This window comes from Terrapene carolina, unplaced genomic scaffold (genome assembly GCF_002925995.2).
Source record: "Terrapene carolina triunguis isolate 2854851 unplaced genomic scaffold, T_m_triunguis-2.0 Scaffold58, whole genome shotgun sequence".
Taxonomy (NCBI): Eukaryota; Metazoa; Chordata; order Testudines; family Emydidae; genus Terrapene; species Terrapene triunguis.
This window is the reverse complement of record NW_020664409.1, coordinates 110,838,152-110,863,271: the sequence shown is the minus strand read 5'-3', so window position 1 is coordinate 110,863,271 and position 25,120 is coordinate 110,838,152. Positions and strand designations below refer to the sequence as shown.

General features: G+C 55.6%; 1 protein-coding gene across 1 annotated transcript in view; it reads right to left on the bottom strand.

Moving 5' to 3' along the window:
• Positions 1–25,120, bottom strand: part of LOC112119748 (1-phosphatidylinositol 4,5-bisphosphate phosphodiesterase gamma-1-like) — a 75,482-nt gene that overhangs the window by 28,264 nt on the left and 22,098 nt on the right. Inside the window, exons 2-7 of the mRNA XM_026646937.2 lie at positions 9,841–9,990; positions 8,830–8,923; positions 8,407–8,454; positions 2,248–2,332; positions 978–1,058; positions 530–564 (exon numbers count right to left, since the gene is read on the bottom strand). Of these exons, the coding sequence (XP_026502722.1) occupies positions 530–564; positions 978–1,058; positions 2,248–2,332; positions 8,407–8,454; positions 8,830–8,923; positions 9,841–9,990 (493 nt within the window). The remainder of the gene's footprint in view (positions 1–529; positions 565–977; positions 1,059–2,247; positions 2,333–8,406; positions 8,455–8,829; positions 8,924–9,840; positions 9,991–25,120) is intronic.

Sequence of the window (25,120 nt, the reverse complement as noted above, 5' to 3'; positions counted from 1 at the left end):
ACAGCTCTGCCACTGCCCCTCAGTTCTAACCTGCAGCCCCCCCTGCTACCCCAGTCCTGGGCTCCCCATACACAGTGGTGGTGACGCACCTGAGTCCTGACCCACAGCTTCCTCCCCAGACGCTGATCTCAGTGACACAGTATTAGCCCGAGCACCCCAGTCATTGCCCTGAAGTCATTCCGGGTTTAATTACTGTGTCTGAGAGTAGAGTCCTGCCCATTCTCTGGGGATCTAATAGGGTAAGAGTCATGTACCAGCCCATTGTGTCCCCGGGCTTAGCTTCACTGTCACCATCTCTGGGAGCAGGGACAAGCAGAGTGTGGGTGCTCAGCCTTGTCGCCCTAGGGGTTGGTGCCCAGTGGTCCCCTCTGTGTGCAGCGGTGGGAGCAGACAGGGTTGGACTTGGGAAGAGACCTCTTGGCTCTGAGTCTTGTTCTCTCACACACACAGTGAGCCAGGCTGACTGGTGGGCCGGTGCCCCACCCGGGGCTGGGGCTGGATCTGACAAGGGGGGATCTTTGGTACTCACCGCAAGGGGAAGGAGAGCTCCAGCTGCTCGATGATCTGGAATGCAAAGGGGGGACAGGGGCAGGTTAGCCAGTGGAGAAGGTGCCACCTGCAGGCTGGATGGGGACTGGAGGAGAAGGCCCGGGGGGGACTTTGTCTAGAGGCTTGGAAAGCATCAGGCACAAGGCATCTCAGGACCTGTGGCAGGAATCTGAGCTGCCCCTCACTGACTCACTCTAGATGGTCTTCCCAATCTCCCGTCCCTACAACAAAGCCCCCGCTCAGCCAGTTCTCGGGGGCTATCTCCTGTGGCATGCCAAGTACATTTAGGGTGCTGGAGAAACATCCATTAATAGTGACGGGCAGCACCATGACCCCACTCTGGCCTTCCTTACCCATCCCCGGGTCTGGGCCCAGCCGCAGGGTCACCCCAGGCCGGGCAGAGTCACCTGAGGGCCCCAACTTCTTACCGATTTCTGAGCATCAAACAGTAGGTTTTTGTAGAACTGAGTGAAGTGGGTGAAGGCCATGTCGCTCCTGGCTTCCACTTCCTGTCAGGCGGAAGGAGAGAGACAGAACCTGGTGAGAGTGGAACGGGAGGGAGCAGACCTCCCAGAGCTGAAGGATCTAGGGAGACTTCAAGCCCCTGGTGCAGAAGATGGGGGAAAAAGGCCCCTGTCTGAAAGCATTGGCTCCAGTGGGATTCCCATGCTGTACCGCTCCAGCTGGGGGCATCTTGAGGCAAGCTCATGGGCCATGCGGTGCCCAGGGAGATCTACAATGTGGCCTGCAGCCACCATCGGGCAGTCCATGGGGATTACAGGTCCCAGTATGCAGTGCTACATTCTGAGCCAATATTATAATCCCGTCTCATGTCTAGAGATGGGCCAGCCGGATTAGTTGGAGGGGAGGTTGGAATCTCAATCCAGATTTTGTGCTTTGGGTCCCTCTCTCCTTACATGCTATGCATGGCGAGTGGCACAGAGAGAGGAATATCAGGGCTTTGGATGGGGAATGAGCAGCAAATGTGATTGGCCAGCTCTAGGAATGGACTACAATCCTGTGTTTCCCTGTAAATGTCCCTTAGTAACAGGGAGCGCAGGAGGAAGGTACAGATAATCCGGCACAGGCCAGGAGCAGAGGGGCTTCCAGAGAGATCACTTGCCCAGGAGGCACCAGCTGCTCGTTAATGTTCATTGACTGCAGACACCCCTCAAACACACAGCAAAGGAAAGGGAACATAAGAGAACATGAGAACGGCCACACTGGGTCAGACCAAAGGTCCAACTAGCCCAGTACCCTGTCTTCTGACAGTGGCCAATGCCAGCTGCCCCAGAGGGAATGAACAGACCAGGTAATCATCAAGTGATCCATCTCATCGCCCATTCCCAGCTTCTGGCAAACAGAGACTCGGGAATGGGCAGGAGATAATCCTTACAGGAAAAGCCAATGGGACTGAATGGAGCAGGAGACCCTTTCTCTTGGCTTCATTGACCCATCCTATAGAATTCTATAGCTGGGGGAAGTCCCTGTTCAATTCTATAGGGCAGCTCAACACCTCCCTCCCAACAGGAAGGGTCGATTCTATAGGACTTCAGAGTCATCTTTGTAGAACCTGGTTGGTTCTACAAATCTCTACTGGCTTCCCCCCTATCCCATGCTATAGGCCTTGTCCATAAAGGATGGGTCAGAAAAGGAGAGATAAAAGGAGGGAGGAGGAGACCGCAGGAGTGTTCTTACCACTAGCTTGTCCCGCAGGAACCTCATGTTGGGTACCCGGTAGTTCACCTGGGGCAGCATGGCCTTCAGATCCTTCACCGTGATACTGCAAGACACACAAAGCAGGAATCAGGCCTCAGAGCGGGACATGCGGGAGCCCTGCTTCTCATGCAGGCTCAGGGCCTCAGCTGGCCCCATGGGCTCGGGGCCTTGAGCAATTTTACTCCCGCCCTTCTCCCAGATGAATCTTCAGGAAAGCAAGGGCCTGTTTCTGTGAGAAAGAAGAGGGGTCAAGAGCTGCAGGCACTCCAACCCCCATGGCTCCAGAGCTGCCAGGCACTCGCTGGAGCCCCATATGTGGTTCATTCAACCTGTGTCTCCCCCAGGGAACTGAACTCTCAGTTCACTGAACAGTTAGACAGGGGCTGGCCTCCAGACTGAGATCGCACTCAGGAGGTTCCGAAATCGAATCACTTCCGTCTGTGCAACTCCCTAGTGTGGACACACTGAAATGGTGTGGTTTGCGTGGCTGCAGCCCATGTCACTTTGCCTAGCTGGTACGGAACAGGGTTTGTCACTGAGCTAGCTGAACGCGTGCAGAGCCGATATTTCGTTCGTTTATTCCAAATAAACAAAGGTGAGCCACTGTAAGAGGTGAAGTTCTAGGCACTGGAAACGCCCAGGTCAGACAGACTGGTCTGAGCAAACCTAGGGATCTCCCATAGCTCATTTTAAAATCTGAGTTACTTAATCTCCTCCTACGAAGGCGAGACTAAGAGGTATTTGTACTAGAATGACACCATCTACTGGGGATGGAGAGGAGAGCAGTTCAGAAACCTGTCAACTAAGGCTACATCTACACTATGAGGGAGGATCGATTTCAGATACGCAAATTCAGCTACGCGAATAGCGTAGCTGAATTCGACGTATCTGATCCGACTTACCCCGCTGTGAGGACGGTGGCAAATCGACCGCCGCGGCTCCCCCATCGACGGCGCTTACTCCTACCTCGGCTGGTGGAGTATGCGCGTCGATTCGGGGATCGATTATCGCGTCCTGACGAGACGCGATAAATCGATCCCCGAGAGACCGATTTTCTACCGCTGATCCGGGCGGGTAGTGAAGACCAGCCCTAAGACTGATACCTGGAAAGCAGGTCTGGCGGACAGACCAGTTGGGAAGATATTCAATCCCTCTGTCTGATTTTGGGCCGCACAGTTATTTTGCAGTCCTCTTAAAAATACCAGCAGCCAGAGTGGTCCTTGCTGCGTACTTGCCGTGAGGGCTGTAGCCATAGAATCATAGAAGATTAGGGCTGGAAGAGAGCTCGGGAGGTCATCTAGTCCAACCCCCTGCTCAAAGCAGGACCAACCCCAAATAAATCATCCCAGCCAGGGCTTTGTCAAGCCTGACTTAAAAACCTCTAAGGAAGGAGATTCCACCACCTCCCTAGGTAACCCATTCCAGTGCTTCACCACCCTCCTAGTGAAATAGTTTTTCCTAATATCCAACCTAGAGCTTCCCCACTGCAACTTGAGACCATTGCTCCTTGCTCTGTCATCTACCACCACTGAGAACAGCCGAGCTCCATCCTCTTTGGAACCCCCCTTCAGGTAGTTGAAGGCTGCTATCAAATCCCCCCCCTCAATCTTCTCTTCTGCAGACTAAATAAGCCCAGTTTCCTCAGCCTCTCCTCAGAAGTCATGTGCTCCAGACCCCTAATAATTTTCGTTGCCCTCCGCTGGACTATCTCGAATTTGTCCACATCCCTTCTGTAGTGAGGGGACCAAAACTGGACGCAATACTCCAGATGTGGCCTCACCAGTGCCGAATAGAGAGGAATAATCACTTCCCTCAATCTGCTGACAATGCTCCTACTAATACAGCCCAATATGCCGTTAGCTTTCTTGGCAACAAGGGCAAACTGTTGACTCATATCCAGCTTCTCATCCACTGTAATCCCCTGGTCCTTTTCTGCAGAACTGCTGCTTAGCCAGTTGGTCCCCAGCCTGTAGCAGTGCATGGGATTCTTCAGTCCTAAGTGCAGGACTCTGCACTTGTTCTTGTTGAACCTCCTCAGATTTCTTTTGGTCCAATCCTCCAATTTGTCTAGGTCACTCTGGACCCTATCCCTACCCTCCAGCGTATCTACCTCTCCCCCCAGCTTAGTGTCATCTGCGAACTTGCTGAGGGTGCAATCTATCCCATTGTCCAGATCATTAATAAAGATGTTGAACAAAACTGGCCCCAGGACTGACCACTGGGGCACTCCGATTGATTCCAGCTGCCAACTAGACATCAAGCCGTTGATCGCTATCCATTGAGCCCGATGATCTAGCCAGCTTTCTATCCACCTTATAGCCCATTCATCCAATCCATACTTTTTTTACTTGCTGGCAAGAATACTGTGGGAGACCGTATCAAAAGCTTTGCTAAAGTCAAGATATATCACTTCCACCACTTTCCCATATCTACAGAGCCAGTTATCTTAGCATAGAAGGCAATCAGGTTGGTCAGGCATGACTTGCCCTTGGTGAATCCATGTTGACTGTTCCTCATTGCCTTCCTCTCCTCCAAGTGCTTCAAAATGGATTCCTTGAGGACCTACTCCATGATTTTTCCAGGGACTGAGGTGAGGCTGACCAGTCTGTAGTTCCCTGGATTCTCCTTCTTCCCTTTTTTAAAGCTGGGCACTACATTAGCCTTTTTCCAGTTGTCTGGGACCTCCCCCGATCGCCACGAGTTTTCGAAGATAATGGCCAATGGCTCTGCAATTACATCAGCCAACTCCCTCAGCACCTTCGGATGCAGTGCATCCGGCCCTGTGGATTTGTGTATGTCCAGCTTTTCTAAATGGTCCTTAACCTGTTCTTTCACCACTGAGGGCTGCTCACCTCCTCCCAATACTGTGCTGCCCAGCCAGTTCTCCTGGACTCCTTTCCCCCTCATATTAGCCTCCCAGGGGATCCTGCCCATCTGTTCCCTGAGGGAGTCAAAGTCTGCTTTTCTGAAGTGCAGGGTTCGTATTCTGCTGCTCTCCTTTCTTCCTTGTGTCAGGATCCTGAACTCGACCATCTCATGGTCTCTGCTGCCCAGGTTGCCACCCACTTCCACTTCCCCAACCAATTCTTCCCTGTTTGTGAGCAGCAGGTCAAGAGGAGCATGGCCCCTAGTCGGTTCCTCCAGCACTTGTATCAGGAAGTTGTCCCCAACACTCTCCAAAAACTTCCTGGATTGTCTGTGCACTGCTGTATTGCTCTCCCAGCAGATGTCAGGGTGATTGAAGTCCCCCATGAGAACTAGGGCCTGTGATCTGGAAACTTCTGTTAGTTGTCCGAAGAAAGCCTCGTCCACCTCATCCTCCTGGTCTGGTGGTCTATAGCAGACGCCCACCACGACATCACGCCATGAGAGAGCCCTTCTCTGAAAGACTAACCTGTGTGTGACTTCAGCAAAAGAACCCCAAGTCAGCAAACCTTTAGAGATGGTGGGGCCAGATCCCCAGCCGGTGTAAATCAAGGCGGCTCCACTGACTTCATACAGTCCCACCCACTCATGGTTACGTGTGCCGGTGTGTATTTGTCTGCAGAACAAGAAGGGGAAGTGGGCCCCGCCCAGTCCTTCCAATCCCAGACCTTGCTGGGGATTCGGCTTGGAAGGGGTGTGTGCAGAATCTAGCATGCTATTGTGTTTGTTCTTCACTGGCATTCGGTCGTGCCTCTGGGGGCTAGTTATGGGCTGAATGATTGCAAGAGCTGATGTTTATGCCTGATTCCCATCCCTAAATGTTGGAAATCCAGTGAACAGACCAGGCCCTGGGTTAATCTGGCCCAGTAAACAGCTCCTCGGGGCGTTAAACTCACTAAATATCATCATCAACACTCGGGCAGCCACCAACTACTTGGGTTTCAGCAGAACCCAAATGCACAACCCTAGGGTTTGGCTTGAATCTACAGTTACCCAAATCAGACAGCAGGTGGCAGCATGTTCTAGTCCACTCCTGCTCCCCCCTCTCCCCCACCCCTCGCCCCTCCCCACCCCCGTCCGCACTTGCTAACCTAGTCTACAGCTGCTCAGTGTGTTCTCTGGGATTTGAGGGTGTAGTTTAGTAGCACGTGCTCTGATCTACACCAGAAAGGGTTTGCTGGTATAGCTACACCAGCAAACCCTCGTAGTGCAGACGCAACTTATAACAGCAAAAGACTTCTTCCCCCAGTAGAGATTATCCCAGATCCCTGAACAAAATAACCTGTCCCAGCAAAGGGACTCTTTTTTTGTGGGCAAAATTGTGTCTACACTGGGGCTGTTGCTGCTGCAGCTGTGGCACTTAGGGGTGTGATTTTTTCACACTTCTCACCAACAGAGCTAGGCCAGCCAAACTTTTCCAAGTAGACCAGGCCTGAGACACCAAGAACCATGTCACTTGATTCCGTGCTGGATGGGCCACGAGCCATGACTTGGAGCGGCCCCTGGAAGGGCTGGGTACTGGTATGCGACACCAGCGAAGGGAAGGCAGGCAGGAAAAGCTCAGCCGAGTTGCAGAGATGTGGGTCGTGCACCTGAGACGTGCCGAGTGCCGTCCCCGCACGGGGACTCCGATCGGAGGTGTGGGTGCTCTGAGAGTTCAGAGACCAATCACTGACCGGGATACGGGTGCTCAGCGCCGCTCAGGATCAGACCGTAAGCATTGCTTTGCTTTGCTTCAGCCGGCCTCACTGAATTTAACGTGATCAGCTTCCACTGTCTTCAGCTCCCCGGCCAGGCTCTGCAGCTGCGCCTGAGCGCTGTGCTCGGGAAAGCAACGTCGAGGGGCGTAGGGTGGGAGTAGCACAGAGACTCAGAGACTCAGCCGCGCACCATCCCGGCAGGCCTCCCAGGATCCCTGCCGTGTTATTAATACAGCTCTCATCTGGCACTTTGAGCACGCTGTGCAACCCGCAATGGTGTACAAATCCCACCCCGTCGAGCTGGGTTGCTGTGTAAGGCCAGCGCTGGAGTACTGGAGTGCTTTGTAGGACAATCCCAGTGGGATAACAAAACATGCCTAATCAAATCATCTCAGTGGGATTCTGCCGAGTGCCTGGTGCAGGGAGGCGTCCCTGCAGACTCCCGCAGGGCCGTCCCTTGGGGATAGTCCAGAAGGCCTTTCTCCCTCGCCGTGCTTCTGTTTCAGACTTGAATATAGCACTCAGCGCCCCAGGGGACACACCCATGTTTTTGTAAAGCCGATTGCTCCTTCCACACTAGCCCCACTTCCTGTCCCATCTCCCATCATTTCCTGCCCAGGCCCCCTCCTCTTCCTGGATGGAACCCCTCAGTTCCTGTCCGATGTCCTGTTTACACAGAGCTGGCATGCGGCAGGGCCAAGAGCTCATCCCTCGCGGCTGCTGGGCCCCGCCCCAGCAGCCATGCCTCATTAGCTAGCTGGACAGAAAGGGACCAAAATGCTGATTAAACAAAAAGTTTTAAATCCAGTTTTCTTTCCTCCTCCCTGTTCCCCCCCTCCCCCAACTCCCCACAGCTTCTCAAAGAGACACTGTCTCATTTCCATCTTCTCCGTTCAGTCCTGTTTGGCTCCAGATTCCTTGAGAGCCTGTTGCAGTGGGAGCCTGGCCTTAGCCGTGGCTCTGACAATGGGATCAAATTTCCCCCCTGCTTAAAGCCACAGAATCTTAGACCCTGAGCCTGTCTAACAACCAGCCCTCATCCCACTGCCTTCACATGCTCCAAGCTCCCAGTGGGAGTTGGGAGAGCACAAGGACTGCAGGATCAGGGCTGCCGCTGCTTTATCTCCTGAGGCTTTCTCTGCCAGCCTGTGGGGACTGGGTGATGGGGAAGGAAGGAGCAGGCGCGGCAGGGCTGTGTGGTGGGCAGGGAGTGGCAGAGAGCTGGAAGGCTGGGCAAGGCCTCATTTTCCCAGCCACCACCATGAAATGTTTGTCTCCTCTCCCCATCCTCGGAACAGCTCAAGCATTTCTCCGCTCCCGAAGGGGGTTTACCAGCCTCAGGCCCTATCGGGCCAGTTCGCCACATCCTGTGCAGACAGCCCTCCGGTGGCTGCCACAGGAAGTGTGGCAAAGCTGAGCGAGAGACAGATAGTCTCTGCAGTGACACCTGCTAGGATGAAAACCCCGAGGGTCATTAACCCTCCTGTCGTCCCTGCCTGCCCGCCTCACTCACCTGCCTTCTCTCGTCCTGTCCATCAAGTCAAACTGTTTCCGCAGCCACCTAGCGAGAGGATTGAGAAGAAGTGGATCAGCCTGGAGCCGAGGGGTCCCAGCAGTGACACGGCTAGGAGCGCGGTGCAGTTATCACACGTGCTGGGGTGATGGGGTCTGGCCTCTTCCGGAGGAGATTACACCTCAGGCAGGCGTTTCATCCCCTCATCAGCACCCCAGCCAGCTCTGGGGATTACTGGGCACCCCAAAATGGGGACGAAGGAAAACCAAACTAGCGATCCTGTCTGCCCTTCACTTCCCCTGGTCCCACCTCACTCTGCAGTGCCCAGGGATGGCTTGGCTCTCCCGGCCCACCCAGCCCCGCTCTGGAGTGACGGGGCAGAGGGATCTCCAGCCCCCCAATAGCCCAGCTTCCTGCCCATACCTTTCAACCTGCAGCGGCGTCTGGGCTTTCTGAGTGTCCATCACCAGCCAGTTCAGGCCCGTCATCCACATGTTGACGTCTTCCTCACAGAAGGCTGAGGAGGGAGGAGAGCAGAGTCCAGCAGTGGGAGGAGCGGGGCTAAGGGAAGTTTCCTCTCCGCACTTACATGAGAGATGGGGCTGGGCTGCAATGGTCTGCTCCGGGGCTGACCTCTCCCCACAGCTCAGGGGTACTGAGATTGAGGGATCTGGCTGCTCCTCATCTCTAGCTGAGGTTAGACGATGCACCGAGATGATGCCCCTCTTCGTACAGACAACAGCACCCTTAGCCAACTGGCTAACCCCCACAGGCACCGACTTTTATTTTTCATGGTGGGTGCTCCATCCCGGTGCTGCCCCGAGGCCCCACCCCCACTCCGCCCCCTCCCTGAGGCCCCACCCTCACTCCGCCTCTTCCCACCCCCACTCTGCCCCCTCCCCCAGGTCCCTCACCCACCGGCCGCTCGCTGCTCTCCGCCCTCCACCTAGCGCCTCCCAAACAGTTGGGGCTGGTGGGTGTTGAGCACCCATGATTTTTTCCCTGTGGGTGCTTGAGTCCCAGAGCACCCCCAGAGTTGGCGCCTGTGCCAATGGGCCAAATTCACCCTGACAGTGGCATTCCATCAGGGATGGCCGTCACTGCGAGTGGGGTCTGGGTGGGGGTGCTGTGTCAGGGAGGAGGGATGCTGGGAGAAAGGACTGCTAAGGGGAGATGGTGACAACCTGACCTGTCTTCTCCCTGCTAAGAGGTTCCATGGCCCTCTTCTCCCAGCTCGTGTGTCCACGTCCTGTTTTCCACCACAGCTGATTCCCACCTTCTCCCTTAAGCCAGGACATAGCTAGGGAGGGTGGGAAAGTTAGTGAGGCCACCTCATCCATGAAACCCTAATGGCCCTAGGAAGAAGTGGGGGAGGGAAAGAATCGAGATTAGACCCTCCCCGCCTGTCGTCACCCTCCATCACCCAGTACTGACCAGCAACACTGAGTGTCCGGAGCCTGAAATCCTGTCCATACAGGATGATGAAACACATGGTGGAGTCCAGTTTCCGAGCATCTTCTGGATATCGTTCAAAATCCCGGGAATTCTTCCCTGGGCGGATCTCTTTTATCTCCCGAATGTCAACTAGAGAAGAAAGAGAGGGACATGTGACCCTTGCCCCGAAGCCCGTCCTCATTTTAACTCTTCCACGCCCAGAGCCTTGGCTGCTGTCGGGCAGTGTAGTGATTAATAATGACATATTCCGACAGTACCTTTTAGCTGGATTGTGCTCATGAAAATAACTTCAGGCCTCACTGAAATGCAGTCACCTCTGGGGTGGAACACAGCAACTGCTTAACTGCATGCAGCAGTTTCAGACAGGAAGTGAGGAAGAATCATGTTTCCGACCAAATGCTTGGGAGGAATTTGGGGAGGCAGAATGCATCCAGGCAGGGATACCGTTTCTACTCTTGTGAAAAGTGCCATACAATCAGTTATAACCCCAAGCAGCCAGGACTGCAAGCTTATCTGCACAGCGCCCTCTAGCATGTCACTGGGGATTTTGGATTTTGGGTCTATGCCATCTCAGAGGGAAGCCTGTTGTTGCATGACCACTTTCTGCAAGATATAGGTTTTAAGTGTGGGTCAGCTCTGCAAGTAGGTCCGCAGTGGAGCTCTGCAGCATCGCTTATGTATTGTGAGCCTTGGAAGGATTCTGGTTTTACTGGTGATGTTGATTTCCCTGCACACAAACAAACCAACAACAAATCTTTCCACTGATAATAACTGAAATTGACAGCTAGGCAAAGTACGAAAAATGCTTCTTGAGAGTTTGCTTTTAGGGTATTTGCTTGCTATGCTTTGACGTAACAATTACACAACTTTAATTTTTTGAATCTCAGTCATGAACTCATTATGGTCTTACTTCCCCTATTGTCTGCCCCATCCCGATAATTTCCCCCACTGTGAAAAGGTATATCGATACAACTAAACCAATGCTTAAAAACCCGAAATTTTGTGCTGTTGTGAAAAATGAAATTGATAAGCATTTTTTAAATGCTTAAAAATGAACATTATCCATCAAAAGTACATATTAAAAAATCAAATTCGGCCAAGCCTATGTATCGTAAATATGAATGTAAACAAACGAGAGAGCAGAGGGCACAGCCCAGCACTCAGAAGCAACCCTACAATAACAAACCTGGAGTAAAATGGTTTCATCTTTGCAACGGGGCTGCAATTCAAAGACGAGAACGTTATTTTAAAGAGTGCTGGGCAAAGGCCTGGTAACTTTATTTAGGCAAAGCTCTCTCTGAGGGCTGTGGGAGTTTTGCCTGAGTAAAGACTGAGGGGGAATTTCACCCCTGGGCGGGGGCCTAGTCAAGTCTTGCTTAAGTCTAAACCCCATTAGGGCTGGAGAAGGAGTTAAGCGGTGCCCTGCTGCACGAGGCTGGCTTTCATTCGGCGAGAGGGGACATGTCAGTGTCCTCCAGATGCATATTTTTAACAGCTAAGCCACTGGGTATGACCGGCCTCTCCTTGAATGGTGGGATTCTCGAATGGCGGAAGCCACAAGAATGGAGCTTGCAGATCGACCAGCGTCATTGCTGGTGAAGCTGCGTGCCAGGCAGACTTGTCTCAGCCATGGAGTCAGAATGGAGAGAGCCCATGGGTGTGTGACACAGCCCTGCCCATCTCGATACTGCACTCAAAGGGTCCTGTCACTGTGGGGTCTCTGCCAAAGCTAAGCACTAGCTGGTTCTCATGGGTATTGTGGGGTGTTTGTACAGGAAACCATTTTAGAGACATGTAACATGTAGACCAGAGGTGGGCAAACTATGGCCCGCGGGCCACATCCGGCCCGTGGGACCATCCTGCCCGGCTCCTGAGCCCCCGGCCCCTCTCCCGCAGCCACACCACCGCGCGGGCAGCACTCTGGGTGGCGGGGTTGCGCGCTCCTGCCGAGCAGAGCGGCAGCATGTCTAGCTCTGGCCGGGTGGCGCAGCTGCCAGACATGCTGCTCTGAGCAGCGTGGTAAGGGGGCCAGGGCCTGGCCTGGGCCCGGGGGGTTGGATAAGGGGCGGAGGGTCCCGGGGGGCAGTCAGGGGACAAGGAACGGTTGGATGGGGCGGAGGTTCTGCGGGGGGGGGGGGGGTCAGGGGACAGGGAGCAGGGGGTGGTTGGATAGGCGTGGGGTCCCAGGGGGCCCGTCAGAGGGCGGGGGTGTGGATAGGGGTCAGGGAACGGGGGAGTTGGATAGGCATGGGGTCCCGGGGGGGCCTGTCAAGGGGTAGGAGTGTGGATAGGGGTCGGGGCAGTCAGGGGACAGGGAGCAGGGGAGTTGGATAGGAGGTGGGGTCCCGGGGGTGGTTAGCAGCAGGGGGTCCCGGGACGGGGCAGTTAGGGGACAAGGAGCGGGGTTGGTGGTGGATGGATCAGCGATTCTGAGGGGGGCAGTCAGGGGGCGGGAAGTGGGAGGGGTTGGATAGGGGGTAGGGGCTAGGGCTGTTTGGGGAGGCACAGCCTTCCCTACCCGGCGCTGCATACAGTTTTGTAACCCCAATGTGGCCCTTGGGCCAAAAAGTTTGCCCACCCCTGATGTAGACTATCATGCTCCAAATCTGCTGGAGGTAAAACATGCCATCCCAGGCGGGATGAGTCTCAGAGCTGAGTCAGTCAACACAGCATAATTGACTAGCCCTGGGTCAGGTCAGGCTGGAGCATTCAGCTGGACTCTGAATAGGGGACTTCAGGGGTGAACCGAAGTTAACAAACGAGACAAAAGTCTGGGGCTGCGTAAGAGGAGAAAGGGTACGAGCTGTTCTCCATTACGGAAGTGGCTCTGCCCACAGGAAAGGCGGATCCCAGAGCGCAGGACTGGACAAACGCTGCAGGGACTGACCATTGGGTGAGAATCACCTTATCAGATGGGAAAGGAACCGGTTAATAAGTACGGGCTCTAGACTGTTTTAGATTTTTCTTTTATCTGTCACCATATGCTGCCAAATTCTTATCAGGGGCAACAGAAGCTCCCTAAAGGTGGGGGGGCCACCAGTGTCTGAACCATGGCCCTGCCCCCACGTTGCCCCTTCCCCCCAAGGCCCCTCCCACGCCCCCAAGGCCCCGTCCCCTGATGCCCCTCCCCTGCCGCCCCTTCCCCCAAGGCCCTGCCCCCAGCTGCTCCTTCCCTCCAAGGCCCCGCCCTCAAACCACCTCTTCCCCCCAAGACCCCACCCTCCACTCGCTCCTCTACGCCCTCTCCCCCCTGTTGCTTGCCCTTATGCCTGGTAAAAAGTGGGAGGGCATAGCCTCCTGGTCCCCTGTTCCAGCACCCCGATCCTTATAAATTTAAATTAATGGAGATATCCTATCTCCTAGAACTGGAAGGGACCTTGAAAGATCATCAAGTCCAGCCCCCTGCCTTCACTAGCAGGACCAAGTACTGATTTTGCCCCAGATCCCTAAGTGGCCCCCTCAAGGATTGAACTCACAACCCTGGGTTTAGCAAGCCAATGCTCAAACCACTGAGCTATCCCTCCCCCACTTGCTTTTATTTAAATCTTTATCTCAAGCTCGGGCAAATAAACGTCACTTTGGTTTTACTAGACACGTCTAAGTGCCTTATGCTAAGGAGCGTGGCGTGTTGAACTGAGGTGACCCCAGTGAACGAGGGGGGCGGGCACTGCTTCCCCAGAGGCAGCGGCTCATTGGGCAGTGCGGGTGTCCAGAAGCCGCAAGACTGGGCACTCGAGTGTAACCAAGCGGGGTGTGTAAATTGCTAGGCTGTATTGGGGAAGAGTGGGGCTTGTAATAGCGCTTGTGTTGCCAGCAGCCGGCTCCTTCCCCTGGTGGGCACCGACCGGGGTCCCTCCCGCTGTAAGCAGGTGGTAGCGATTCACCCCGGACACCTTGATTCACCCCCACAAATGTCACAGGCATCTCAGATGGAGGGGAAAGCAAGCTAGTGCTTTACCAACCTCATCAATAGGGAAACAAGAGGAAGGCCACCCTGCTCCACTCCCAGGCCCACTCTGGAATGTGGACAAGATCACCAGACCCCTGCCCATCTTTCAGTCTCTTTCCCGGGGGCCTCACTGCAAGGGCAGGTCTCCAGCCGCTGAGCTGCGGCCGCTGGGTGCCTTCCAAAGGGATCGACTGGCATGGACAGAAGACACGAGGAGCCAGAGCTGAGAGCAGGGGCTGGGAAATAAATTCAGGGCCTGATCCAGGGCAGGGGGCAGCCAACTGGGAAGTCAGAAGTGAATGCTGGGCTCCCTGGGAGTGGGGTGGGGGCCTTTCTGCCATGTCTTTAACACACGCCTCCTGGCCATGCCACGGTGAAGGGCTCTGATCGGCTGGGCAGAGCGCCAGGCAGGGGTTACGGAAACCCTCGGCCAGTCTCCACCATACGCACATGCACCTTCTCACCCCCCTGCCACGCAAAACAGCCTGGGAGTGGGGCATGGGCCCAAGCGAGGGGCAGGAGCCAGTGGGACAATGGCTCATGGAGACACTGGGAAATGGGGCGAGAATGGGTGAGACCCTGCACAGGGGACTGGGCTGAGGTGGGGTCACACTGGAACAGGGGTAGGGGTCCCGGAGAGCTGATTGCTTCCTGCCCTGCACCTTGGGTCCCCGTTTACACCTGGGCTGAGGGGGGTCAAGAGCTACCGATCTGACCGGCACTCACGCTGCCCAGTGTGAATGAGACACAGGGCGCGGGACAGAGAGGACTGAAGCCCAGGACCATGGGTAGGGGGCAGAGGAGTCTTGGGCCCGGTGCAGGGAACCGGGCCCTGGGGCACTGGACAGATGTGATCCTATTTCTCTTATTCTAATCCCTGACAAATGAATCACTGCTGAGAGAGCCCTGTGAGGCTGATATGGGCACCCCTGTGTCAGGGGATGTGATGGGGCAGGCTGACGGGGGGGGGTGCAGGCACCACTGTGCCAGAGGATGGGACGGAGGAGGCTGGCAGGAGTGTGGGCACTGGGCACCCCTGTGCCGGGGGATGGGATGGAGGAGGCTGGTGGTGGTGCGCGCACTGGGCACCCCTGTGCTGGGGGATGGGACGGAGGAGGCTGGCAGGGGTGCGGGCACTGGGCACCCCTGTGCTGGGGGATGGGACGGAGGATGCTGGTGGTGGTGCGCGCACTGGGCACCCCTGTGCTGGGGGATGGGACGGAGGAGGCTGGCAGGGGTGCGGGCACTGGGCACCCCTGTGCTGGAGGAGGGGACGGAGGAGGCTGGTAGGAGTGCGGGCACTGGGCACCCCTGTGCTGGGGGATGGGACGGAGGATGCTGGCAGGGGTGTGGGCACCGGGCACCCCTGTGCTAGGGGATGGGACGGAGGAGGCTGATGGCGGTGCGGGCACTGGGCACCCCCGCTGCAGGTGCCAGGAAGGAAGATGCCAGCCACGGAGCGAGAGCAGCTCCTCCCAGCTCCACTGGCACTGGTGTCTCTCTCTGGCTGGTAAACAGCTCCCAGAGGTCAGGCCTCCTTCGCTAGCAGTCGGGTTACCCTGGTAACTCCAGAATGCTGTCAGGAAACTGACAACGTCACCCGCGTCGGCTGCCAAGTCTGATGCTGCCAGCGCAGCCAAGGCGAGGAAATCTCCCAGCAGGTCTGGAGGGGCACAGGGTCGGCGGGGGCTGCACAGAGCTGGGGACCGGGGGTCTCAGGGTGGGCTGGACAGAGCAGCCCCCTAGGGCACTCTGTCCTGCCCCCCATGGAGATGCAGAGGTGGTTTCCCTGTGCAGAGTGCAAGGGGCTATGTCCTGGCTGGGTAACCTGCACCCACAGCGTCAGGGTTAGACCCCTGCTTAGCTCTCCTGGAGGCATGCCAGGGTGTCAGCAGGGTTTACAGGGCTGGGGTGAGCTGTAGAAGCCGTTCCCTCTGAAAAGGCCAACGTCCCCTTCCCTGCGATCCAGTCCGCTTCCCTCTCCCTGGATTGAGTGTCTGATCCCTGTCGCCAATTCCTTCCTCTGGTGCCCCCACTCTGCTTTCCTATGCTCCTGGCAGCGACACCTTGCTATGACGTCCCACTCATGTCAGGCAGGTGCCCCACAAGGACTGGCTGAGTGTCTGAGTGGGGACAGCAGGAATCCAGAGGCTCAGGCAGTGGGGCGTGTGTATGTGGGGGACATCCACCCAACCTCCTGCCCTCTGCAGCCTCCATTCCTAGCTCTCTAGACGGCCCCTCCCTACAGACCTCAGAAGATTCCTCAGGGAAGTGGGGATGGGGTGAAATCAGGGAGCTCTGGGAGGGAAGGATATCCTGGGGTACCCCCCTCCCCTTGGCATTCTGACATCTGCGGGAACGGAGAGCCCCCTTGTGAGGTCTCGAATGGAAAATCGGTTTTCCACTGACACTATTGATCAGCACTGGCAGAGGATCCAGCCATGCCTCTGCAAGGAAACAGGTTAGAAGCTTCTTTCACAAAGGGAAAGTGCAGGTCTCCGGCAGCCCTGTGACAGGCTTCCCTGAACTCATCAGAGCTGGCTGGCCCCCGCGGGGTCACTCAATCTAATTCTAGTAGCTCCTCAAACTGGACTTTGACCAACTGAATGTTGGCTCTGGCCACTAGGTCCCACCAACAGTAGGGACTGGATCTCTCTCCTGCCATCTGAGATTGTGCTACACACTGGCAAAATGAATTGGGAGAATCTGGGAATTGTGTTTACTGCCTTTGTGTTCAGAGACTCATAATTCAGGAAGCCCTGGTCTCAGTCGCTTCAAATTGTGCACAACAACTCTACCGTGAGACCAGATCTCACCTGTCAGGTTTGAGGTCAATAGATCTTTTCCGTAGATTTTAGAGGTGGAAAGGCAAAACTGTCTTTATATCATGGAAACTCAGTTGCAGCCTTAATTATGGAGTGACTGTTGTTGCTCCCTAGTACACGGGGATCTCTTCGCCCACTGTTGAAATGCAGCCAGCTCTGGAGTGGAGCCCAGCAATTACTGAGCAATGCACAGGAACACGACGCAACGGTTTAGGACACGAAGGGAAGGAGAATCCCAAACGCAATAGGAACTGCGCTGAATGTTGTTACCTGAGTTGGCTTGTGCCCAGGACACCCAGCTTAGCACCTCCAGCTGCTGGCAGAAAGTGCCAGGGGATCTTTAATGGCCACCTCTCCTCTGAAAGGCACCACCTGACACCGGGGTCATCGCTGACTCGAAGAAGAGCGCGCCCCCTACTGAGCCACCCACTCCAATCCCTGCAGCACAGCACCCCTAGTACTAACTGACGGGGGAGAGAGCCCCCTCATGCATCACCATCACCCCTCCCTGCAATGCAGCACCCCCTGACACTGCGCTATCTTCACTGTTTACTGAGTCACCGACACCACTTCCTGCACATATAGGAATTTCACAGGGCGCAGCCTTCCTTTCCCTCTGCCTCCATCCGCCCCCTTATCTCCACATAGGTCACCTTTGAACAGGGAAGTGTCTCTCTCTCTCTCTCTCTGCTAATCAGTTTCACTTAGGATGACAACAGATGAGGTAAGCAGCAGTGTGGGAGCAGATAGCCCTGCCTAATCTGTCCCTGCCATGCCCTGCCCCGTGGTGGGACCGGGGAGGGGGGGATTCTCAACTTCCCAACTGGCATGTGACGTTCATCTCGATATCTCTGATTTCCCCCATCTGTTTCCTCTCCTCTGCCTTCTCCAGCCCTCTCCGTCTTTCCCTGACCCCCCCTTGTTCTCACTCCTTTCCTCTCTCTTTGCATATTTCTCATGGTGATTTGTCCAGGTCTAGCCAGGGCAGGGGAAAAGTGCCACATTCACACACTTGGGGCATGAAGTCTCGTGCTTATCCGCAGAGCAGGTACAGCGCAGCCAGCGGCAAAGCCAGGTCTCCCCCCGCCCCCCACTCTGCATCCCCGCCCTGCCTCGATGGACCAACTCAAGGGCTGAGGGGGAAGTTCAAGTCTCCATGCTCCAGTCAAGTCTAGGCCCGTGGATGAGTTTGCTAAGAAAGGAGCTAATGAGTGCCAGTGGAGGTAGTGGGTTTTGCAATGTGTGTGCTTAGAATGGACTGAGACCAGCCAAACTCATTTCATACAGGACAGGAAACAGCCAACACTGCTGGCAACAACTTTCACCAGGGATTGACTCCGAATTGGTGACCTAGAGGTAAAAGGCCCCATGTCCCTTTACAGCCCACAGGACACTCAGATCCACCCTAGCTTTCCCTGCTTTGTTTTTCAGATCTACCCTCCACGTGCCCAAGGAATCCATCCCATCACCCTCTTCACATTGTTGTCCCACATACCAGCCATCCCCTTCCAGCGCAGGAGGGGTAGGACTTCCTATGGAGCCCCTCAAAGTTGCTCCTTAATTGGCCAGAGGAGTCAACATCTTTCTGAGCTCCCCAGACTGGGAGCGGTATCCCGGCTAGGCCACATCCTTCCCCTCGATATTACGACATCCTGGCTACATGGACACTGGAGCTGGCATTTCCAGCGTGGCTAGACACAAAAATAGGCACTTGGGTAGACACTAAAAATAGCCACGGCTGCATGGGCAGCGGGACAGGCTAGCTGCTGCGAGTATACAAGATTTCAGACGGGGCGGGGCCCATGCAGCCGCAGCGACGTTGGTATTTTTTAGCAACTTCTACCTGAGCTGGAAATGCCACCTCCAGCTTCGATGGAACCATATCCCAGGCCATTCCAGGCCCCGTCACTGGCTCAAAGCTATAGAGGGAGTTAGTGACAGAGCTGGGATCAGAACTGCGGAGTTCCTGGCTGGTGGGATGACAAGGCAGCACACAGAAATGCAAGGCAGCATCCAGTCCCCCTGTTCTGCGGAATAGGAGCTGACAGCAGAATCAGAAACGAATTCTGCAGCTTTTCCTCTCCGAGGAGACACCCAGACAGCCCATTTCCCCGACTCTATTCTGGGATGGTTCAGGAAACAACTGAACACAAACAAAGAGCAAGGCTTAGGGGAAAGGACTGGCTTGGCGAACAGAGGGCGTGGAAACACATAGCACAGCACACATGGAATATGGTCAGTTATTAAAAGAACTGAAACCAACCCTTCCTCCCCCGTGATTTCTCCTGGGGGAGGGAGAGACAAAAGACCCCCAGGGGACAGATATTAGTCACGTTGTGCAATGCACTTCTGGAAGGCCCTCAAAGGCTCTGTAACGTAAGAACCGGAACAGACTAGGCCGGAATAGAATAGGATTGATCGATGAACTCAGGCCTGGGAGAAAGGAAGGCCTTCGATGCTGAGGGGGAAAGATCCCTCACTGCTCTTCCGGCTGTATGGAATAGGAAAGAAACACCCCTCACCCTGGCCCAGAAAGAACAATGCAGAAAATACAGAAAACGTCCTGCCTCTGAGGAATGATCAATTCTAACTAGAACATGGTCCGGAGTTACTCTATGGTAGATCGGTGGCTCTGTAAATCACCTCGCACACCCCTCAGCATGCCCAAAGGAGGACTTCATACTTGTCCACTCCGTAGTCTTTAGGGCCCCAGGCCTGCCCCCAAGTCCCCTGGCACTCCCCATTCAGAGCTCTATTTCTCCTCAGTGCTGTAACAGCGCCTTGGTCATGTGACTCTCTGGGTTTTTTTTCTGGGTCGTGCAGAGCGACATGCCTTCACATGAGGCAGGGAGTTCCACAGTGGCTTGAGAAAGTGCCTCCTTTCATCCTAGTTGCCGAGTTCTTGTAATGCTGGGACGGGGTAAACAGAGGCCTCCAACCGGCTTTCTCTACACTGTGCACTATCATGACAGCACATCTCATAGCTCGTCTTCTTTGCCTGCTTTCTCTAAAGAGGAATGCTCCTCTGGGCCAATCTGAGACGTCTGCCCAAAGGTGGCAATTTAAAACCCCCAAGCCCTAACCACAGGGTGTTTCTCTCTCAGTGCCCTCTTATTATCCTCTCTATATAAAGACACAGACCGTGGGTCAGTAGGGTGGGGTTTCCGTGCTGGGCTCTTTCTCAGCATTTCAGAGACAGCATTTCCAGCTGTTACTTATGAGAACTGGTTCAATGGGCACCTTGCGGTGTGCCAGCTCAGGGTGGGTGCAGCCAGTAAGGGGCGTTGATCGGTGCCGTAATGGTTGCACAAAGGCACGTGTTGGAAATCCTGCGCTTTAGGGACCCCTGTGTGCATGAAGCCCAGGCCAGTAAGATACACTGTTCTACCCTTCATTTGTGTCTGGTGCCAGTGGTTAAGAAAGATTGGTCTTTTGTGATTATATGTTCCATTCTATTTGACACAGGCAATGTCCAGTCACTCTAAACAGAGCAGGAATAGTAGAGACGGGGTCAGAGCCCAGCACTGTCCCCAGGGGATTGCCAGCATTACAGACCAGGGCTGGCCTTATGGGTGGGCGACTGCCCAGGGCGCTGTGGTCGGGGGGGTGTCAGTGCTTAATTTGTGCTGGGCTTGCCAGGGCTGAGCTCTAGGCTTGGCAGTTCATAGCCCCGGCACCTCTGGGATGCTGGCTAGCAGCTGCCGCTCTCCGGCCACCCAGCTCGGAAGGCAGCACCGACACCGGCAGCAGCGCAGAAGTAAGGGTGTCCTGGTATGGTATTGACACCCTTACTAATGCGCTGCTGCTAGCGGCAGCGCTGCCTTCAGAGCTGGGTGCCCGACCAGCAGCCGCCGCTCTCCAGCCGCCATGGTCAAGAGGGGTGGGCCTGGGTGCAAGTCTGTGGAAGGGAGTTCGGGGGAAAGTGTGGGGAGGCAGCAGGGCCTGGGGGCAATGGGGAGCCTGGGGAGGCAGAAGGGGCCGGGGCAATGGAGGGTGGATGGGGAGGCAGTGGGGGCCAGGGGCACCAAAATACAAGTTTGCCCAGGGTGCCATTTTCCCTAAGGCCGGCCCTGTTACAGACACCGTGACTTTCACTGACCTTACGGGCACGGCAGTGCTAATAATCTCCTGAAAACCCACTCCTTGGGGCCAGCCATTGGTTACGGCAGATTGACCACAGCTCCCTTCGCTGTAAATCACCTTTCTTCCATTGAAAGGAGATCGGAAGCTCTTTGGGGCTGAGGCCACGTCTAACGATGGGTTTGAAAAGCACTGTCCAACCCGGTGGCTGGCTACGAGAGTGAGGACAGAGAAGGGCGGGCTTGTGGTTCAGGCACTGGAACTCTGGCAACCTAGGTTCAATTCCCTGCCCTGCCACAGACTCACTGTGTGACCATGAAAGTGTCACTTAATCTCCCAGTGCCTCAGTTCCCCGTCTGACATCCCACAGATGCTGTTGGGCCAGCAGCGTGACTGCATGTGGATTTGGCCACCAGGCAGGGGATTTACATGGGAAGACTGAAGAATTAAATCCTTTTGGCCTGGCCAAATGAACACAAAGGGGGACGGCGCTAACCACCTAGGAGAACAAGGTCATGGACATGAAGCGAGAGCAAGTGTTCCGGATGGCCCAAGAGTGCGAGAACGGAATTAACCACAGTAAAATTTCACATGGGTCGCAGGGAATGTTTTCTAGCAGTGCGATCTACTAAGCCAGTGGATCCCAAACTGTGGGCCTCAGAGCATTTGCTGATGGCCTGTAGAAAGCTGGCCGGTCCCCTGGTGCTGGTTCCTCCTGCTTGTTTCCAGCTGCTATGTCATAGTCCAGAAAGCTAAAAATGTTACTTTCCCATCAGCGTTTGCTGCGGTTGCCACAGGGATGCTGGGAGGAGAGGCGGTTTCCAGGATCATGAATGGGAGGTGAAATGTCCTCATACTTGTGAATGGAAGGGGGGCTGCCCAGGAGGGAATCTCTCTCCTAAGATGTGGCCCACCTGCTGGAAAGGTTTGCGAACCCCTGTGGTAGTCAGGGGACGAGGCTGCCAAGGAAAGCGCGAAAGTCCCGCTGTTTGAGGCACTGAAGACTAGACTGGACAGGCAGCCGAAATTCGCTCTCTCACATCTAGGATTCTGGGCCTGTTGCTGGCGTAGGGGCTGGTACGGCTTACGGCTGCTGCCCTGAATGGCAAAATCTTGTAACTTCCACTCTCCTTCTCCAGGTTTCAGAGTAGCAGCCGTGTTAGTCTGTATCCGCAAAAAGAACAGGAGTACTTGTGGCACCTTAAAGACTAACAAATTTATTAGAGCATAAGCTTTCGTGGGCTACAACCCACTTCTTCTCCTTCTCCAGTGTCTCTTCACAGTTCTCCCGCCACCCTGCTGGTGGCCTTGCCTTCTAGCAGGGGAGAAGGTGCAGCCCTGGGGCACAGGAAGAGAGGTCAGAGGCTGTGGGTGACATTATGACAAGGGAGGGCAAGAGACTGACCATAGGGGAAGAAAGCCCCCTCTCCTGGACACTGAATGCATCTCAGGCTGAGAAGGGTGCTTCCCGGAGGGGCCAGCCGCCATGGTGATGAACCTCGGAAGAGCCCTCAGGATATGCGATAAGTGCCGCAGGAGGAAAACAACTTGGGGGCCCGTTGTCCGGCAAAGCCTGCCATTAATGAGAAACAATCAGCGCTACGTGGAAAGAGATAGCCAGCGCGGGGTTATTGTGCTGCAGGAGCGAGCAGGAAATGGATCATTTCCCGGGGAATTTCCAGCAATGCTCCAGCTGGGTTTGTGACCCAGTGGCAGGGATGGGGGTGGGGGCAGCTGGAGTGGGCAGGGGGCCAGGCCTGGGAGGGGTCCAGAATGGACTTCTCTACGTGCCACTGTGTTAGTTATCCAGACCCACAGCTTCCCAGTGGGGGTGTTTGTTTGTGGGTGTGACTGGGTCCGTGCCTGTGTGTGCGTGTACCTCCCTAACTGGGAGCGTGCCTGTGTGCATCTGCGGGTTTATATGTATGTGTCTGGAGAGAGGAGAGAAAATCCTGAGCCCTGTAGTGCCCACGGGCAGCACCTGTATATGAGAGTGGACGTAGAGAGCAAGCAGGCTTCCAGGGCCGGCTCCAGGCACCAGCCCAGCAAGCAGGTGCTTGGGGCGGCCAAGGGGAAGGGGCGGCACGTCGGGCTGTTCGGCAGCAATTCGGCGGCGGGTCCCTCTCGGAGGGAAGCACCTGCCGCCGAATTCCCGCCGAAGAAGAAAGCGGCGCGGTGAAGCTGCCGCTGCGATTGCGGCTTTTTTTTTTTTTCTGCTGCTTGAGGCGGCAAAAACCCTGGAGCCAGTCCTGCAGGCTTCCCACAAGTCGCCAGTGCAACCCCTTCAGCCTCCCCAAACAGCCAGGCATGACCCCGCCCACACTCTGCCCCCAGGGCCCTGCTTCAGTGGTGCCACTGGGCTCCAGGGGCTGGGGCCACGCCGCCCACCTTCCCGGGACTGAGGAGGCTGCAGCCGCGCCGCGCACTCTCCCTCCCGGAGCGCTGGGGCTGGGGGGCCTGCACTAGCCAGCCTGGAGGGGCTGTGGGTTCCGGGGCGCGTGGAAGGGGCGGGGCCTTGGGCAGAAGGGGCGTGGCTGGGGACTAGCCTCCCCCAGCCACAGGTTTCATACACCGCCCATGCCCTTCAGCTGAGCCATTCAGAGGTCCTGGCTCTAGATCTGGGGTGGCCAAGCTGCATCTTGTGAGCCACATGCAGCTCTTTTACAGGTAAAGTGCAGCTTGTGGAGCCCCCTATTCTCCACCTACGAGACTGGGGGGGAGGAAGCTCGGGACTTCTGCCCTGCAGTGGGGTGGTGGGGCTAGGAGCTTCTGCCAGAGACAACTGGTGCCTGCTGAGAGTGGGGGGCACAATTCAAAGGTTCACCCCCCACAACAGCTTGAGTCACACACCTCCAGGCACACACCCCCCCCCCCTTGCCTTCAGAGGCCCCTCCCTGCAGCTCCCAGGTGTTAGTTCTGCCTGGAGAGGCAGCGGCAAACAGCTGGGAGCTGCAGGGATCCGCGGGGCAGCTGCTGGACAGGGAGGGGGCCTAGCGGCATCATGTGACAGAGCGGGGCCAGCAAACCCTGGCAAAAATTTGGGACCCTATGTCACCTCCAGGTTCTTCCCAGCAGGGAGAGGGGGCTTGGGGCTTCAGTAGGAGTGGGGTTAAAGCCCTGAGCCCTGGCAGGTACCTCCCACAGGGCTGAAGCCCCAAGCCCGGGCAGGTGCGCCCTGGTTCTCGAACGTCTGAAGATTGTCGTATGCAGTTCGGACGATCAGTAAGTTCGGCCACCCCTGCTCTATATAGTCATGTGGGGTCATTCTGAGCTGTCCCCGCTTTTCTGTTCTATGGAGGAATGGGTCATTGGGAAGAAGGACAACTTCTTAAGCTGGTTCTTCCGACATCTGGAGACCAGCACAAATAAACACAAGGTGGGAGGGGGAATTGGAACCTCCTCTAAGGGAGAGGAGACGGTGGCCCATCCAGCAGTTTAGTCATCACGCGCCTGGTCTGGTGGGGAGAGGATCAGTGAATCACACGTGGCAGATGTTAGTCATGTTGCTTAATGCATGACTGGAAAGCATCAGATCCGAGACAACCTCTGCAAAGGGAGGAGAAGGAGTGTCTCAGTGAAAATAGTAACAGATGGCAGATAATCAAAGGAGGGAGAGAATCAGAACGGGAGAGCTAGAGAAGGGTGAAAGAAAGCAGGATACAAAGTACAAGTACCATTCTGGGACCTAACCCTGGCTCCGCTGCTCACATCTCTCCATCCACTGACGCAGAACTCCTACGGAATGAAAGCCACACACGAGCCATCTCAAAGGACCTTTTCTTCACTTTCGGGCCCCTTACAAGCGCATGGCACTGAACGTCAGGGTACCTGCTGAGCATGGTTCCAGTGGGGCCATTGCTCACGCCCAGAGTAAGCAGCAAAATCCCTGACACTAAACACAGCCGTTTGTACTTGACCGAGACTGGCTGCAAAACAAGACATGCTGTTCAGGACATCTGAAACTTCATCCCCCCACAACCCTCCGCAGACAATGGGGCCATTCATGCTGCAGGTTCCTCTCTTGTGATCCTATTCTGCACGCCTGCAAACCCAGCGTGCATCCCAGAGACCACCTGGGAAGTGGGAATCCTCCCACACATAGACCAGGCAAGGCCAGTTCCCAGCGCAGGACAGCGACTTCCCACATTCCCTTTCAGCACTATGCAGCGAAGATCCAAGGCAGAAATAACGTGTGGCAGCTCTGGGTAGGGGATCATTTCAGGGGACAGCCGGGGACAGGCTGCTGGGGCGTCTGCCTAAGGTGGGGGCACCAGAGATCTGAAAGCCCCCAGCTCATCACCAATGCATGGGCTTCTGGCTGCTCAGAAGACAAGTCCCTGCTTTAGAGAGGGGAAGAGGAGGGTGGAGATAGGAGAGACTGAGTGAACTAGGGAAGGGAAAGAGA